We start from the raw sequence: 13,225 nt of genomic DNA, 5'->3' as shown, positions 1-13,225 counted from the left end.
ATGGCCCTCGACCTCACGACTCTCCTGCCACATAGGTACTGTCGGTCCCTTTCACAGATGGGGAAACAGATTTTTAGAGGTGAAGGGATTCATTCAAGGCCACCAGCAGAGCTGGGTGTTCTAATTGTTGTCTCTGGAGTTAGTTTAATTCAATTCAAAATTTCAGCCTAGTGGTAGCCTTGAGTTCATTAGCCGACCCAGTCCCTGGCACATAGTAGGTGCTCAGTGAATACGTGCTGAGTGAAGGAAGATTGCATCAGAGACTCTCTCTCCAGTGCTTTTCCCAGGACCTTTCATTTGCCTCTCAGAGAAGAGGAAGGAAAAGAAGAGGGTAACTTGATTCGGCACCTACTATGTGCTCTACACATCATCTCATGTAATGCTCTTCGGCACCCAGGCAGGTAGGTGTGAATACAGAGAAGGAAAGGCTCCTTCGTCAACCCAAAGTCACGCTGCTGTCAGCCCGGAAGCCTGGATCCTGACATCTGGAGTCAGACTCCTGAGCAGGCCTGACCTGGATTCTGATCAGACTGAGGATGTGGGGGATCCTGGAGGAGTCTCCCCAAATTCTCAGGGCCATCCTGACTGCACTGTCGTCACACTGCCTCTGTCTTCTTGCTAAGTCCTGAAGCAAGGCTGGCAAAGTCCTCTCTGTCCTCCTGGATTTTGCCTTCCCCAGGGGAGGGTAGCCACAGCCTCAATCCCCTTCCAGAATATAAATGGGGAGGGAGGCTGGGGAGACCCTGAAGAGGAATGCCCTTTCTTGGGGCTGACCTTGTGCATACCCCCGGCCCAGAGCAGCTGCCTGCTGCCCTCTGCTCTGGTCCTCTGTCCCTAAATGCCTCACTTCGTGCTCTCTAAGTCAGTGCCACCTTAACAAGCCCCTGGCCCAGGCCCAAACCCGGTGCTCTGCCCCGGCCAGGTATGACAGCCCCTCTCCTTTTCTGTTGGCCTGCCGGGGCGTCCCATGAACACAGCAGGTGGCAGGGGTGTTGAGGGTAGACCCCTGGGCCAAATGGCCGCTGGCTCTCTGGGCAGGACGGCAGAGACGACTCTGACCTGGCTGTGGGCCCATTTGCTTCTCACCCCAGGTCCCTCCAAACACTGAACCATTGTTCTAGGCCACAAGGGGGCGGTTCTGGGGCCCTAGGGCTGAAGAGCAAGAACCTGTCCAGCAAGGCTCTGCTCCTCCCATGCAACTTCAAGAATTTGACCAGGATCCCGGCTGGCTTCAGTGGGAAGAAATGAGCTCAGGAGACAGGCCCAGGCCTAGAACCAAGAAGGGTGGCAGGGAGCAAGTGACCCATTGCGTGAGCCCACTATGTGCCACTGGTGCTGTTGTGCCAGGAGGCTGGCAGCAGGTCAACAAGCAGGGTGCTAAGCGTGTGATGAGAGGGGGGCACACCAGCCCGGCTTGGGCCTCGGTTTTCCCCTCTGTGACATGAGGGGCCAAACGCGTTGTGCCCATTCTGCCCAAGGGCTCAGGCTAAGAGCAGAGAGACAACAATGGTCAGGTGTGGAAAGGAGGCCGCAGCCCTGGCCCTGTGGCTGTGCGTGGCAGACGAGGTGGGGGTGAGCAGGGAGATGACGCGGAGCCTCACACTGCTGTGCCCTCCCCACCCAGGGCTGCCCACGGATGACAGCAGGCGCTGGCCTTAAGTAGGGCTGCCCGTGTGCCAGGTCTGTTAAGGTGTGTGCTAAGGCGTCATACTCACAACAGCCCTTAGAGGCGGCCACTTTACTCCCACTCTACAGATAAGGAAACTGAGGCAGAGAGAGGGAAGGGGCAATGCTGCTCTCTGAGTCCAGCCCACCTAACTCCAGAGGGGTCGAGAGTGTTCTTTACTCCCTTAACAGTGGGCAGTTGAACTTTCAATCTTGCTAACGGACCCTGGCTTTGCTTTGGTTCACTCAGCACTTACAGACACCAGGTCCCCTCCAAACAGACCAGTGTGGTGAGTCAGTGCCACTCCTGAGGCAGCCGGGCTGTGGGCTTTAGGGAGGGCCTTCTGGAAAAGCCTGAAGGCTGAGTAGGACTCAGTCTCTGCGTGGGTGGGGAGAGGGGACAGAGGGGAGAGTACTCGGGTAGAGGGAACCGCAGGGCATGTGCTTGGAGGCTGAGGATAGCAGGCGGCATTCCTGTGACAGGCCTAAGAATGAAAGGGTGGTCAGTGGGCCAGGCGGCTGGAGAGATGGAGAGGTGAGTCACAGGCCCTTGTGGGCCTCATGGGGCTGGACCTCTTCCTGATGACCTGGCCTTTCCCAAGAGGAATGTTATCACCTGGGGCAGGGGCAGCGGGTCTGAGGACAGAGCTCACACAGGTACTTTTTTTTTTTTTAGGCGAGGCATTCCTTGGTTGACCTCATAACCAAGATTGCAAGGACCTTATATTTTGTTTTTTTTTGATGCTGACAGCACCTGGTCTTCCTAGGTGGTCTCCCATCCAAGTACTAACCAGGCCTGACCTTGCTTAGCTTCCGAGATCAGACGAGATCGGGCTTGTTCAGGGTGGCATGTCTGTAGACACTTTCGAGAACCTTTAAGTTCACTGTTTCAATGGGATGCGAATTTAAACTTGAACCAAAAGAGGTATTTGCTGGGTCATGTGGTTGACTAGGTTGTGAGTCTTGCCAAACCAGCCTGGGCCTGACTTAGCTCTGTCTGCCATCTGGGACACCATGTGGGAGTCAGAGCAGAGGCACCTGCTGCTTGGGGGCTCTTGTGCCTGCAGAAGCCAGGCTAAGTGACACCTGGCTCCCTAGCCCAGTGGCACAGCAGGCGGTTCTCAGGTGTCAAACACTGCAAAGCTAGGGAGAGCTGAAGCAGCACAGGTGGCCCCAGGATGCTGTGCCAGGCAGGTGGGCCAACTGCACAGCTGGGGGTCACCTCTAGGCACTGCAGGGGTGCTGGGTGTGGCTTCTGCCAAGCCAGGCTTATATGCTTGTCAGAATAACACCCAGGACCACTCAGGATTTGTCCTGTACTAAATTCCCTCAAGCTCTAGGGTTGTCTATCTCTCTCCTACAGGATTTGATGACTAGGGCCCTCTCTACCCCAAGGCAGACACATGGTTGCCCCAGATCCACACAGGATAGGCTGAGAAGCATCTTATCTTACTCACCAGCCTGCCCAGATTTGGATCCTAGCCCTGCCACTTGCCAAGTGAGCTACTTGAGCTCTGAGCCTTGATCTGCTCTGTAAAATCACACCACAGTCCACCAACAATGCACGACTATCATGAAGCCTGAATGACATCAGTCATTCATCCGGCAGAGATCTCCTGAGCACCTGCTCAGGGCGCTAGGGATAGAACATGAACAGAACAGGTATAAGTTCCTGTTCTCCTGGAGCCTATATTCCTGGAGTCATGAGTGAACAGGTCACCAGCGAGGAAGTAATAAGTTCTATGAAGAAAGATGAAGCCAGGTAGGGGACAGCAGGTGCTGGGGAGTTTTAAGCAGGGAGGCCAGGACAGCCACACTGGGCAGCTATTCCAGGTGAAGATTGAAAGGAAGGATGGGAGTGGGCTAGGGGGCTCTCCTGGGGAGGGGCTGGGTGTTCCAGGTGGAGGGAAGGGCCAGTGCAAAGGCCCCGAGGCGTGGACATGTCTGGCAGGTGTGAGGAGCAGCAATCTGGCCAGTGTGGCTGGAGCAGAGAAATGGGGGGTAAGTAGCAGGTGCTCCCAGAGGGGAGGGGAGGAGGCAGGCCGAGTAGGCCTTGACGCTGAGGACATGGGAAGCATGGAGGATTTTGAGCAAAGGAGTGACATGATCTGACGTGTATTTTAAAATGATCATTCCTTCCGCTGTGTTGAAAATAGACCATAGAGAGCAAGGGCAGAAATAGGGACGCCAGTCAGGAGGCCAGAATCCAGGTGACGGATGATAAGGGCTTGGCCGGGGGTCACAGCGAGGGGGATGGTGAGAAGTGGTTAGAGTTTGGACATATTCTGATGGTAGCGCCCACAGGGTGGGCTGATGAGTTGGATGGAGGGGTGTGGAAGAAAGAGGTGACTCTAGAATAATGCTAGGTTTGGGTCCTGAGCCAGGGGCCCCAGAAGACCTTAGCATTGCTCACATACAGCAGCGATACAGGTCGGCGAGCGTTAGCAGTTACAGGAGGGAAGGACAGGAAGGGCCACGAGCAACCTTCCTAGGGCAGCAGCACGAGGAGTCGAAACCACCACGGCTGCTCCATGGCGGGCTCACCAAACGTGTCTGTAAAGAACGTTCTTTCTGGGATGGGTTGGGGGCGGTGGTCTGGAAGAGCAACCACCAGCCGTCAGGAGGCTGGGATCAAAGCAAGCGAGGGCAGAGGGCCTGCTGCCCACTGGCTGCCGCCCACTGGCTGCCGCCCACCTACCCCACCAAGCCTGGGCTGTCGCAGGCCTTGCCTTCCCTGCAAGATGGAAAGGAACAGTCTCTCCCTCCCACCCCTAATGCTCAAGGCCCCTGCCAGAAGCACTTGAAAGAGGCCCCGGGTTATCTGCAAAATTCCAATTAAATCCACAGGCTTTGATAATTTGATAAGCCACTCCACAGTCGCCCCAGAGTCAAAATACAGTTACTTGATCCTGTGTTTATGTTTCAGGATGGAGGCGGGGAGACCCACAATAGCCTGGAAAGGTGTAAGCAGCTCTGAGAAGGAGGGATGTAGACGCTAGGCCGATAGATCAGCAGCCTGTCAGCCCAGGGTCACCCACTGATCTGGGCTCTTATGGCGAGCACATTCTACAGTGGAACACAGGTCTCTCCTGGCAGGTTGTGGAGGCTGAGCAGGGCCAGGAGAGGAGAAGCCCTTCAGAACTCTCTGGACACAGCTGGCCCTGCTTCCTGAGCCTCAGGCCTGTGCCGAAGGGATTCCTGTCCTCAGGCCATCTCTTGCCAGACCAGTTGTAAATGGGCCCAAACGACTGATATCACCTCAAGAAGAAGGCAGATAACCCCGTTGCCATGGTGACTTGGAAGCCAACCGCTTCCTGTGGTCGGCAGGAGTGGAGCGTGCACTGAGCCACATTCCATCCTGTTCCACCACCTTCCATGAACAAAACTGTTGAGCGCTTCCTACGTGCCAATGGCATCTGGCCAGGTACACGTTACCTCCGTAAGCCCTCTTGACCACTCCACGAGTTCCTCATTATCTCGTTTTAAGGATGGGAAACAGAAAGGCAGAGAGGTTGAGCAATGGTCAGCGATCCCAGAGCCTGGCCCCACAAAGGCGTGCCTGCTGCATCGCCAACCCACGACTGTCTCCCTGGGCCTGGTTTCCATCATTCCTGGGTGGCCTTCTGGAGATGGGCAAAAGCTAACTTGTTGCCCAATAGTGTGCAGGTTGACGGGTGAAATAGGACCAATTTATTTAGCTGCCTGTCAGAGAACGAGGTTTAAAGGCACAAATCAAAGGGGCAGGGTCAGTTGATTTTGTGGCAATACACCTGCTACTTCACCCACTGGCCATGATCCCTCTCCTTCCTGTGGGCACAAGATCACATGTGCCTGTAACGACAGCCCTCCTGGAAAGGGACATCTCTCTCCATACAGAAGAAGGAGAATGAAAGGCTTTAGGAGGCCATCCCAGCTGGGAAGTGGCAGAGTGGGTGTGGACCTAGGGACCTGCTGCCAGTCTCAAGAGCCTTTCTCTGCCCTGAGAGGGTGAGGAAAGACGGGCAGGAGAGCACAGAGAAGGAGGACAGAGAGGACACACCGAGAGGCATCAGGGCCACAGTCTGGCCTCGACTGCTTCCCGAACCAGGGAGGCAGGTGGGAGGAGTGGAAAGAACATGGGCCTCTGTTCGGCACCAGCAAATTGTGGGTTCAGGTCCCAGCTCCAGCTGTGAGCCTCAGTTTCCTCATCTGTAACGTGGGGGTAAGGATGTAGCACTCCTGGTGCAAACTCTCTCACGAGCTTGGCACACAGTAGGGACAGGGAGAGCGATGCTTCCCCCTCTCGTGAGAACACATATTTGTAATGTTTTGACATTTGCCAAGCTCTTGCCCAACCCTCATGTCATCTGCGTTTCGTACACAATCCTTGGAGGTAGCAAAAGCAGGGGTTAATCCCTATCCTTTTGTACAGGTGAGAAGAGAGGCTTAGGGAGTGATCTGCTTTGAAGTCGTATGACAAGTAAGCAACAGAGCTGGGCTATGAACTCGAGACTCAGCATCCTACACGCAGTGGTTCTCAACTACTACACACTGTGCACTAAGCTACTGATGAGTTTCTTTGCTTGTTTCTTAAGCTTGTGGCAGCCAGTAAGGGAGGTGGCCTTTGTTTAGGCCAGGTGAGCCTCAGAGCCGGGTGAGACTTTTTCTTCCCTCGAAGGGCCCAGGCATTTTAGGCTTAGCCTTACAGCACGGGTGGAAAGAGAAGGGCCCCTTGTAGGCAGGACTGCCACGTGTGGGTGTGCTGGCTGCGCACTTACTACCTCCGTGGGCACCATTCACGGAACGTGCTATATGAGCGATGCCCCTGGAGCCGTGTGACACACACCCTTGTCTTCGGGCTTTCTCCTCCCCATCCCCAGATGGCCCCCCGCCTCTCCCTACCTGTCCCAGACAATTCCTCTGTTCTGTTCTTTCCCTTCCCTCTGTGGGATCCATCCCGGCTGCCTCTCTCTCACCCACCCCGGCACTTTAAGATTTCAGGGCAGCAGAGGTCTGGAGTGAGGCGATCAATTCCCATCCCCTTCAAGTCCTCTCCCCTACCTAACCCTCCTCCCCTGCTGCCTCCTGCTCATCAGCTCCTGAGTGGAAACAGGATTATCTCTCCATTGAGAACCTACTCTGGGGTGTGTAGGTGACAGAAATGTTCTGAGCAAGAGACAGAGGCCATCAGGATGGGGACTGGTCACGTGTGTGAGAAGCCAGCATGACTGGTGGGCCATCTTGACCACCAGGCCCAGAGTATCCTGCTTCCAGAGAGAGAAAGACCTACTTGGTTCCTTATTTCTCTCCAAACATAGAAACAGCAGCCAGCCCTGGGCAACTGGAATCGGAAATTTGGGTCCAAGTTTGACATCTGTCACATATCCAACCAGCTGTATGACTTCGGGAAAATCACCTAACTTCACTGGACCTGTTTCCTTCTCTATAAACAGGGCTACTAATGTCCATCATAAAATGCCACAGGTAAAAGACATTTGGTAAACACTCTCGGTACATTCATTGTTATTTTTGACAATGGCTATAACATCTGTTGTAGCAGCCTGGGACTGCTGAGTAATTCAGCAGGTGGGTTTTTAGCCTGAGCAGTGCAGGGCCCCCTAGGCCTGCATTTCAGCTGGGAGCTTGGTAGCATCAACAACTAAGGGCAATGACTGCTATCCTGGGTGTCTGAACGGCATGGCCATTACATCTCGTCTGCTCTTTACAATAACCTGTGAGCTAGAAAGAGTGTGCAGAAAAACCTGCTCCCCAGATGCAGAGACGCCCTCACTTGCCAACCTCAGGGTAAAGGGAAGTGGGGAGCAAGCTTTGGCAATAGGAGTCTGGGAAACGGCTCCTTCCTTTGGCCCATTTTTCCTTAGCCTGGTTGGCCTCGGCAGCTCTCCTTCTCCTTGTGTGCCCACATCCTGACCTCCAGGCTGGCTGCAGCTCTAGTCCACACCCCCCCCCCCAAACACATGGGAGAGGCTGGAGCTGCCACTTACTCTTTTGGGGGGTTGACATCCTCTGGTCGGGCCTCAAAGAACCGAAAGACTTCATCACACTGGGAAATGTGAGGAGGCAGCCGGACAAGCGCCTGTGGAAAGATAGAAGGAGAGAGCAGTAAGCCTGATGAAACTGGGACCAGGAAAACCAAAAGCAGGACCAACTTGGGTCAAGAGTGATGGGGGAAGCTCAAAAACTCTGCTGTGGAAGACAGTTAACTAGTCACCCACCTACCCAACAAGATAATCGATGAATTAACCAGTCAGCTAACTAATAAAACAACCATCCAGCCATCTATCCATCCAGCCAGCCAGCTATCATCCATCCCTCCATCTTTCCATTCATCTTATCAATCAACCAGCTAATTAATCACTAACCAACCAGTCAACAAATAAAAATACCTAATCAGTCAACCAATCAACCTATCAACCAGCCATCCCACAGCTCAACCAACCAACCAGCCAACCAAACAACCAACCGATCAACCATCCAACTAGCCAGTCGACCAACTAAACGACCAGCCAATCAAACAAAAAACAATGATTGTAGAACCCTAGGTCTCAGGGCCCCCAGGAACTACTCATTCCGTATGACTCCTGAAAGAATTCCCTCCTGCTCCCGGACTAAGTCCAACATCTTTGGACTGACAATCCAAGGTCTTATCCCACCAGCCTGGTCTCCGACTAGCCACGCCAGCTTCATCAGATACCCACAGTCCCTAAACACTGACTATTTAACAAAAAGTTAACCATTTAACAAGTTTATAATTTCACCAAGGACAACAGGGTGCTACCATGGAGTCTGATAGGACCTAGGAAGTTTAAAAGGGAGGGGGTTTTTAGAAAGATTCTCTGAAACTGAGTTCTGAAGGATGGGTGGGAACTAACTGGTCAAGGTAGGCGGGGAGATCAAGCATGGTGGTTCCAGGAGCTGAATGAGGTCAGGGTGGCCTGAGAGCACCGATCAAAGGAGAGCGGGTAAGAGCCCGATCTAGCAGGGTCTTATTTAGGCTACGCTGAGGATGCCTGGAGAAGCCGTAGAAACTGAAGGGTATAGAAAGGCTTCTTAGAAGAGTGAGCATAAGCTAGGTTTGCAGGATTGGGACAGGCAGAGAGGTATGCTAGTCTTACGGGGGATAATAGCCCAGGGATGAGGATGGGCCAGCTATGAGCTTGTTGTCCAGGGAGGACTGAGAGTCTGCTGCTGGAAAGTGAGGGATCAGGGTCCGACGATGGTCCGAGTTCCTGCTGCCCACCAGCACAAACTCCACACCTCGTAGCCTGGGACACAAAGGACCCCTGGCCTGGCCCAGTCCAACATGAAGGTGTTGGGGGTATAGGGTGAGGCCAGGTGGAGTCCTGTTTCCTGGGCCCCTCAATTCAGTATGGAGAGAAAACATTGGAATGATCCTTTGGTCCAAACAGGCAGGAGAGTTCACCACCAAGGCACGGCTGAGGGACAGGGCCAAGGGAACTCTGGGCCAGAGCCAGGAGAAAGAAGAGGAAAACCCCGGACTCTGGGAGCGTGAGGAGCTTCTTGCTGAGAAAGTGGTCGGTCGAAAAGGAGCCTGTCACGAGCCTGAGCCACCCCAGCCTCATCCACCAGGGCTGCTTCAGGTGCAATGACCCAATCTAGCAGCTCCCCCGTGTCAAGTGTGCGGGGGCCTCCACGTGTGTGGATACTGGGAACTCTCGCGATGAGATCATGTGGGCAGGTCTCATCCGTATGTTACAGATTTGGGGATGGAGGCTCAGGGAGGTCATTTGGCCTGCCTGTTGAGGAAGAGGGAAGCGATAGTTTAATTCTTCTCTGAGCTGGTCAGGTAACAATGCAAGTGCGGCATCAATCACTAGGCATCGTACCACAATGTCCCTTCTCTGTGCCAAACCCACACCTGGGCAAGATGAGACAAGATCCTACTGTAGCTGATAAGGCAATATTATGTACCTCTGAGCTGCTGCTTCTAGAGCCCATGGCTTTCCAAGGGTCTCTAACAGATTACATCCACATGAATTGCCAGGAAATAGAAGAGGAAAATTAACATTTAATGCATAACTAACATGTGTCAGTCACTGTCCGAGGACCCCTGACTCTCCAGTTATCCGACAAACAATGAGGGCTTTTCAGTGTGTGCCTGACATGGGGCTGTGCCCTAGTGTTACACAGCCCCTGCCCTTGCAAGAGCACATCTGATGATGTGTCAACCCATTTTTGTCCTGGAGGTGGACATTGTTGCCTCTGTTAATGACGGGGACACTGAAGCTGTTGGGGGTGAATCACAACTAAGGTAAGTGGCAGAATGAAGCCCTGTGCTCAGAAGGTAGGGTGGGTGGCATTTGCCCCCACAGTGTTCAAGTTTTCATTTAACACACATAGTATGTAGTTTTCTTCCCCAGGAAGGGTAGAAGGAAAAGGGGGAAAAAAACGAGGAAGAAAAGTGGAAAAGAGACACAGAGAGACAGACATAATGAAGGTGGGGATAGAGAGAGAGAGAGACCAATAGACAGAGAGATGGGGGGCGGAGAGAGAGAGAGAGAGAGAGAGAGAGTTAAAGAGAAAGACGGAGACAGAGAGAGACAGATATACAGAGAAATGGAGATCGAGAGATAGAGAGATGGCAGAGCGAGACAGAGAGAAGTGGAAATCAGGCATGTGCAGAGCAAGTACTTCTGGCTGGAGGCAGGACGAACCCATTACCAGAGGGACCCAGGCTGTGTGCAGCGTCGCTCCCAGAGTGACCACCCTGAAGGAGACAGAGAAGGGAGGAAGGGCAGGTCTCCAGCCGGCCTGGAGCACTAGCAGCCTCCCGGCTCAGTGTGCCGCCACCCACCCAGGCACAGACCCAGGCTGGGCCACAGCTCACAGGCACCAGCGGTTGAACACAGGGGCTCTTCAAAGACTGGCATTCCAGGGGCAGAGGACGTGTGGGCTGTGAAGGCTTCAGACAAAGGGGCCTTTGGGTCGAACCACTGTGGCATCTTTATTTAACAGGGAGCCTGAGGGATGCCGCATTGAGGGCTCGTCCTGATTTCAGGCTGACAAGAGGCTCTCAGCTCAGAGCAGCTTCCATCAGAGCCGCCGCAAATCCCAGTTCTGGCCAAAATCATTTGGCAGGAGAGCCGGGTGCTGAGCAGTCAGTCCCAGAGGCCTCGGCTGGGGATAACTGCCAGAGCCGGGAACCCCCACACCTAGCCATTCTGAGAGGAGCAGGGTGGGGGCGGGGGGAGGCGGGGAGAGGGGATGCAATACATGTGTATTTCTGGGACACCACCCCTGGTTCAGGCCTAAAACCCTGCCATTGGAAATTCAAGCTGTATGCCACGGTGTGGTTAGGTCAGGGCCTCGAGGCCAGGCGGACGTGGGTTTGAGTCCTGGCTCTGCCATTCACAGGCCGTGTGATGCTGAATGCGTTACTTGCCCTCACTGAGCTCAGTACAATGGATTTGCTATGTCACCCACCTGCTTGGAGGTCAAGTGAGATCATCAATATGAAGAGCCTAGCACAGTGCTTGGCTCCAAGCAAACGTTCAGTAAATGTTCACTGTTACACTATTGTCTTGTCATTATTCTGTAGGCGAAAGCAATGATGTATACTAGAAAGAGCACTGGAAGGGGAGTCGGGAGATCTCAATTCTAGTTCCAATACTTCCTTCATGACCTTGGGTGGCTCACCTCACCTCTCTGGGCTGTTTCTTCTAGGATAAAACAGACTAGCTCTATAATCTCAAACTATAGCTCCTGGAACACCTGTTTGATAAGGTAAAACAAGTTCTGTGGGCTTATGTGAAAGAATGCCTCGTAGACCCCATCTTGGCCTTGGAGCTCACCATGCTCATTAGCATAGCAAAGGCTCTGAGAGGTCCTGCAGGAAAGAAACCAGGAGAGCTTTGTTTAGGCCAGCATTTATTAATAATAATGACATCCTGGGGGGATGGACTCATTTAATCATCACATTACATCCAAGAGATGAGTATGATGATGATTCCAATTTTACGTATGGAAAAACTAAAGAAAGCACAGAGAGGTTAAGTAATTTTCCAAGGCCACAGAGCTGGTAAGTAGCAAGATTTTGAATCAGGTCATCTAGTCCAGTGCCATGCTCTGTGGGATCTACTACTCTACACTGTTTCCAGCTGGCCGTTATCCACAGGTCTCTCTGACTGTGGAGCTGGTTTTCCAACCAATTTTATCGACAACCCATGGAACAGATGGGACAAGTCAAGGCTAGAGACATTCTGAAGTTTCTTCCGCCTTAACAGTTGAGGACTTAAACAGCACCATTATCAGTGAATTCGGTGTCAGATCTATCAATCAATTGCATTGAACTTTTCTAATAGGGCTCTGACTCAGGTGAGGTTGGAGGGTCTGGAAGTCTCCAAAGTGGGAGAAGAGCTCGAATGAGCATGCCCTCAGAGCCCTCAGCAAATAGGGAGGGGCCGCTGCCCATGGGCTGCTTAGAGCACACAGGCCCCTGTAGGATGTGACCTGAGCTGACATCAGTCCGCTTCCAACCTTGTCATTCTGTGGGCCAGGGGGTCAGAGAGACGGCTGACAGAGACCTGGAAAAACAGAGCAAGGGAAGGGGCCAAGGGCCGTGAGTGCCTAGGACTGGCCTAGGACTGGCAAAGGTGCTAACAAGCCATCCATGTTTTGCCATCAGCCAGTACTTCCAGCGCCCCACCCCTTCCCCAGTTCTAACCTGCCCTGAAGTCTCCAGCTCCTGGGCCCCAGCATCTTTTACTGGGAGCCAGACATGGGCCACTATTTGGTGCTGTGTCATCGTTCCAGATGGTGAAGATTTAGATAAGGGAGAAGGTGGCTGCATTGTGTGTCCCTGAGACCTCCACCCAGCTACAGCAGGCCCAAGCCTGGTCTTTGCAAGTAAAAGTGGCATTGGAAGGCGGCCCTGGGTAGTCTGTGCCCTGACCTTCTGTTTTGTAACGACCCTCCTCCATGAAGCCCACTGCTCTGGGGAACGTGTGTCCCAGGGCAAGAAGCAAAGTTCTGAATGTTGTAAAACAGCTCTTGGGATCAAACATTTTCCTCTTTTTAGCTGCATCATTTTGGTCTCTAATCAAATCTCTTAGGTAAAAGCCTAGCGACTCTGGGTGGGTGGGGGCATGGTGCAGGGCTGAAGTCCTGCCCATTTGGCACCCCACTCTCAGCCCCCCATCCTCACCCTCGAAACTGCCTCTATCCTGCCCAGACTGTTCTCCTAGATCGCCTTAGGAAGCTGGGGGCTCACCAAACTCCTATAAAGCAGAGTATTTCAAACACAGTTCTCTTTTTGAAGGATGTATGCAGCAATTCCTTTTTAAATGGAAATAGTATTTAAACTGCAGTTTCAATTTAAGCCATTTCACAAGTGATCCTAGAACACTGGGGCTTTGGAGGTTTCCTCTGTTTGTGTGTGATCTTTGCATCTTGTCATCACATACTGGCTGGACACCCACGTGGACCCAGGCTTCCTGCTTGTTAGTGAGGACACAAAGATAACAGAGGTGGCTTTCCGGGAGCTCCTGGTCTGCAGAAGATGGACACCCAGAAATCACTCTCCTACAGAGGATGAATGTAC

At 53.1% G+C, this 13,225-nt stretch overlaps 1 protein-coding gene and 1 pseudogene across 4 annotated transcripts in view; both read right to left on the bottom strand.

Moving 5' to 3' along the window:
* Positions 1-13,225, bottom strand: part of SH3PXD2A (SH3 and PX domains 2A) — a 232,527-nt gene that overhangs the window by 111,387 nt on the left and 107,915 nt on the right. For all 4 annotated transcript variants that reach the window (XM_011363791.2, XM_011363792.2, XM_023532745.1 and 1 more), the window contains one exon: positions 7,650-7,741. In XM_011363791.2, the coding sequence (XP_011362093.1) occupies positions 7,650-7,741 (92 nt within the window). The remainder of the gene's footprint in view (positions 1-7,649; positions 7,742-13,225) is intronic.
* On the bottom strand, positions 2,408-2,526 carry LOC111742250 (annotated as a pseudogene).

Source organism: Pteropus vampyrus, unplaced genomic scaffold (assembly GCF_000151845.1).
Source record: "Pteropus vampyrus isolate Shadow unplaced genomic scaffold, Pvam_2.0 Scaffold89, whole genome shotgun sequence".
NCBI classification, from domain to species: Eukaryota; Metazoa; Chordata; class Mammalia; order Chiroptera; family Pteropodidae; genus Pteropus; species Pteropus vampyrus.
Note: the sequence above shows the minus strand (reverse complement) of the source record. Positions and strands in the feature narration are given on the sequence as shown.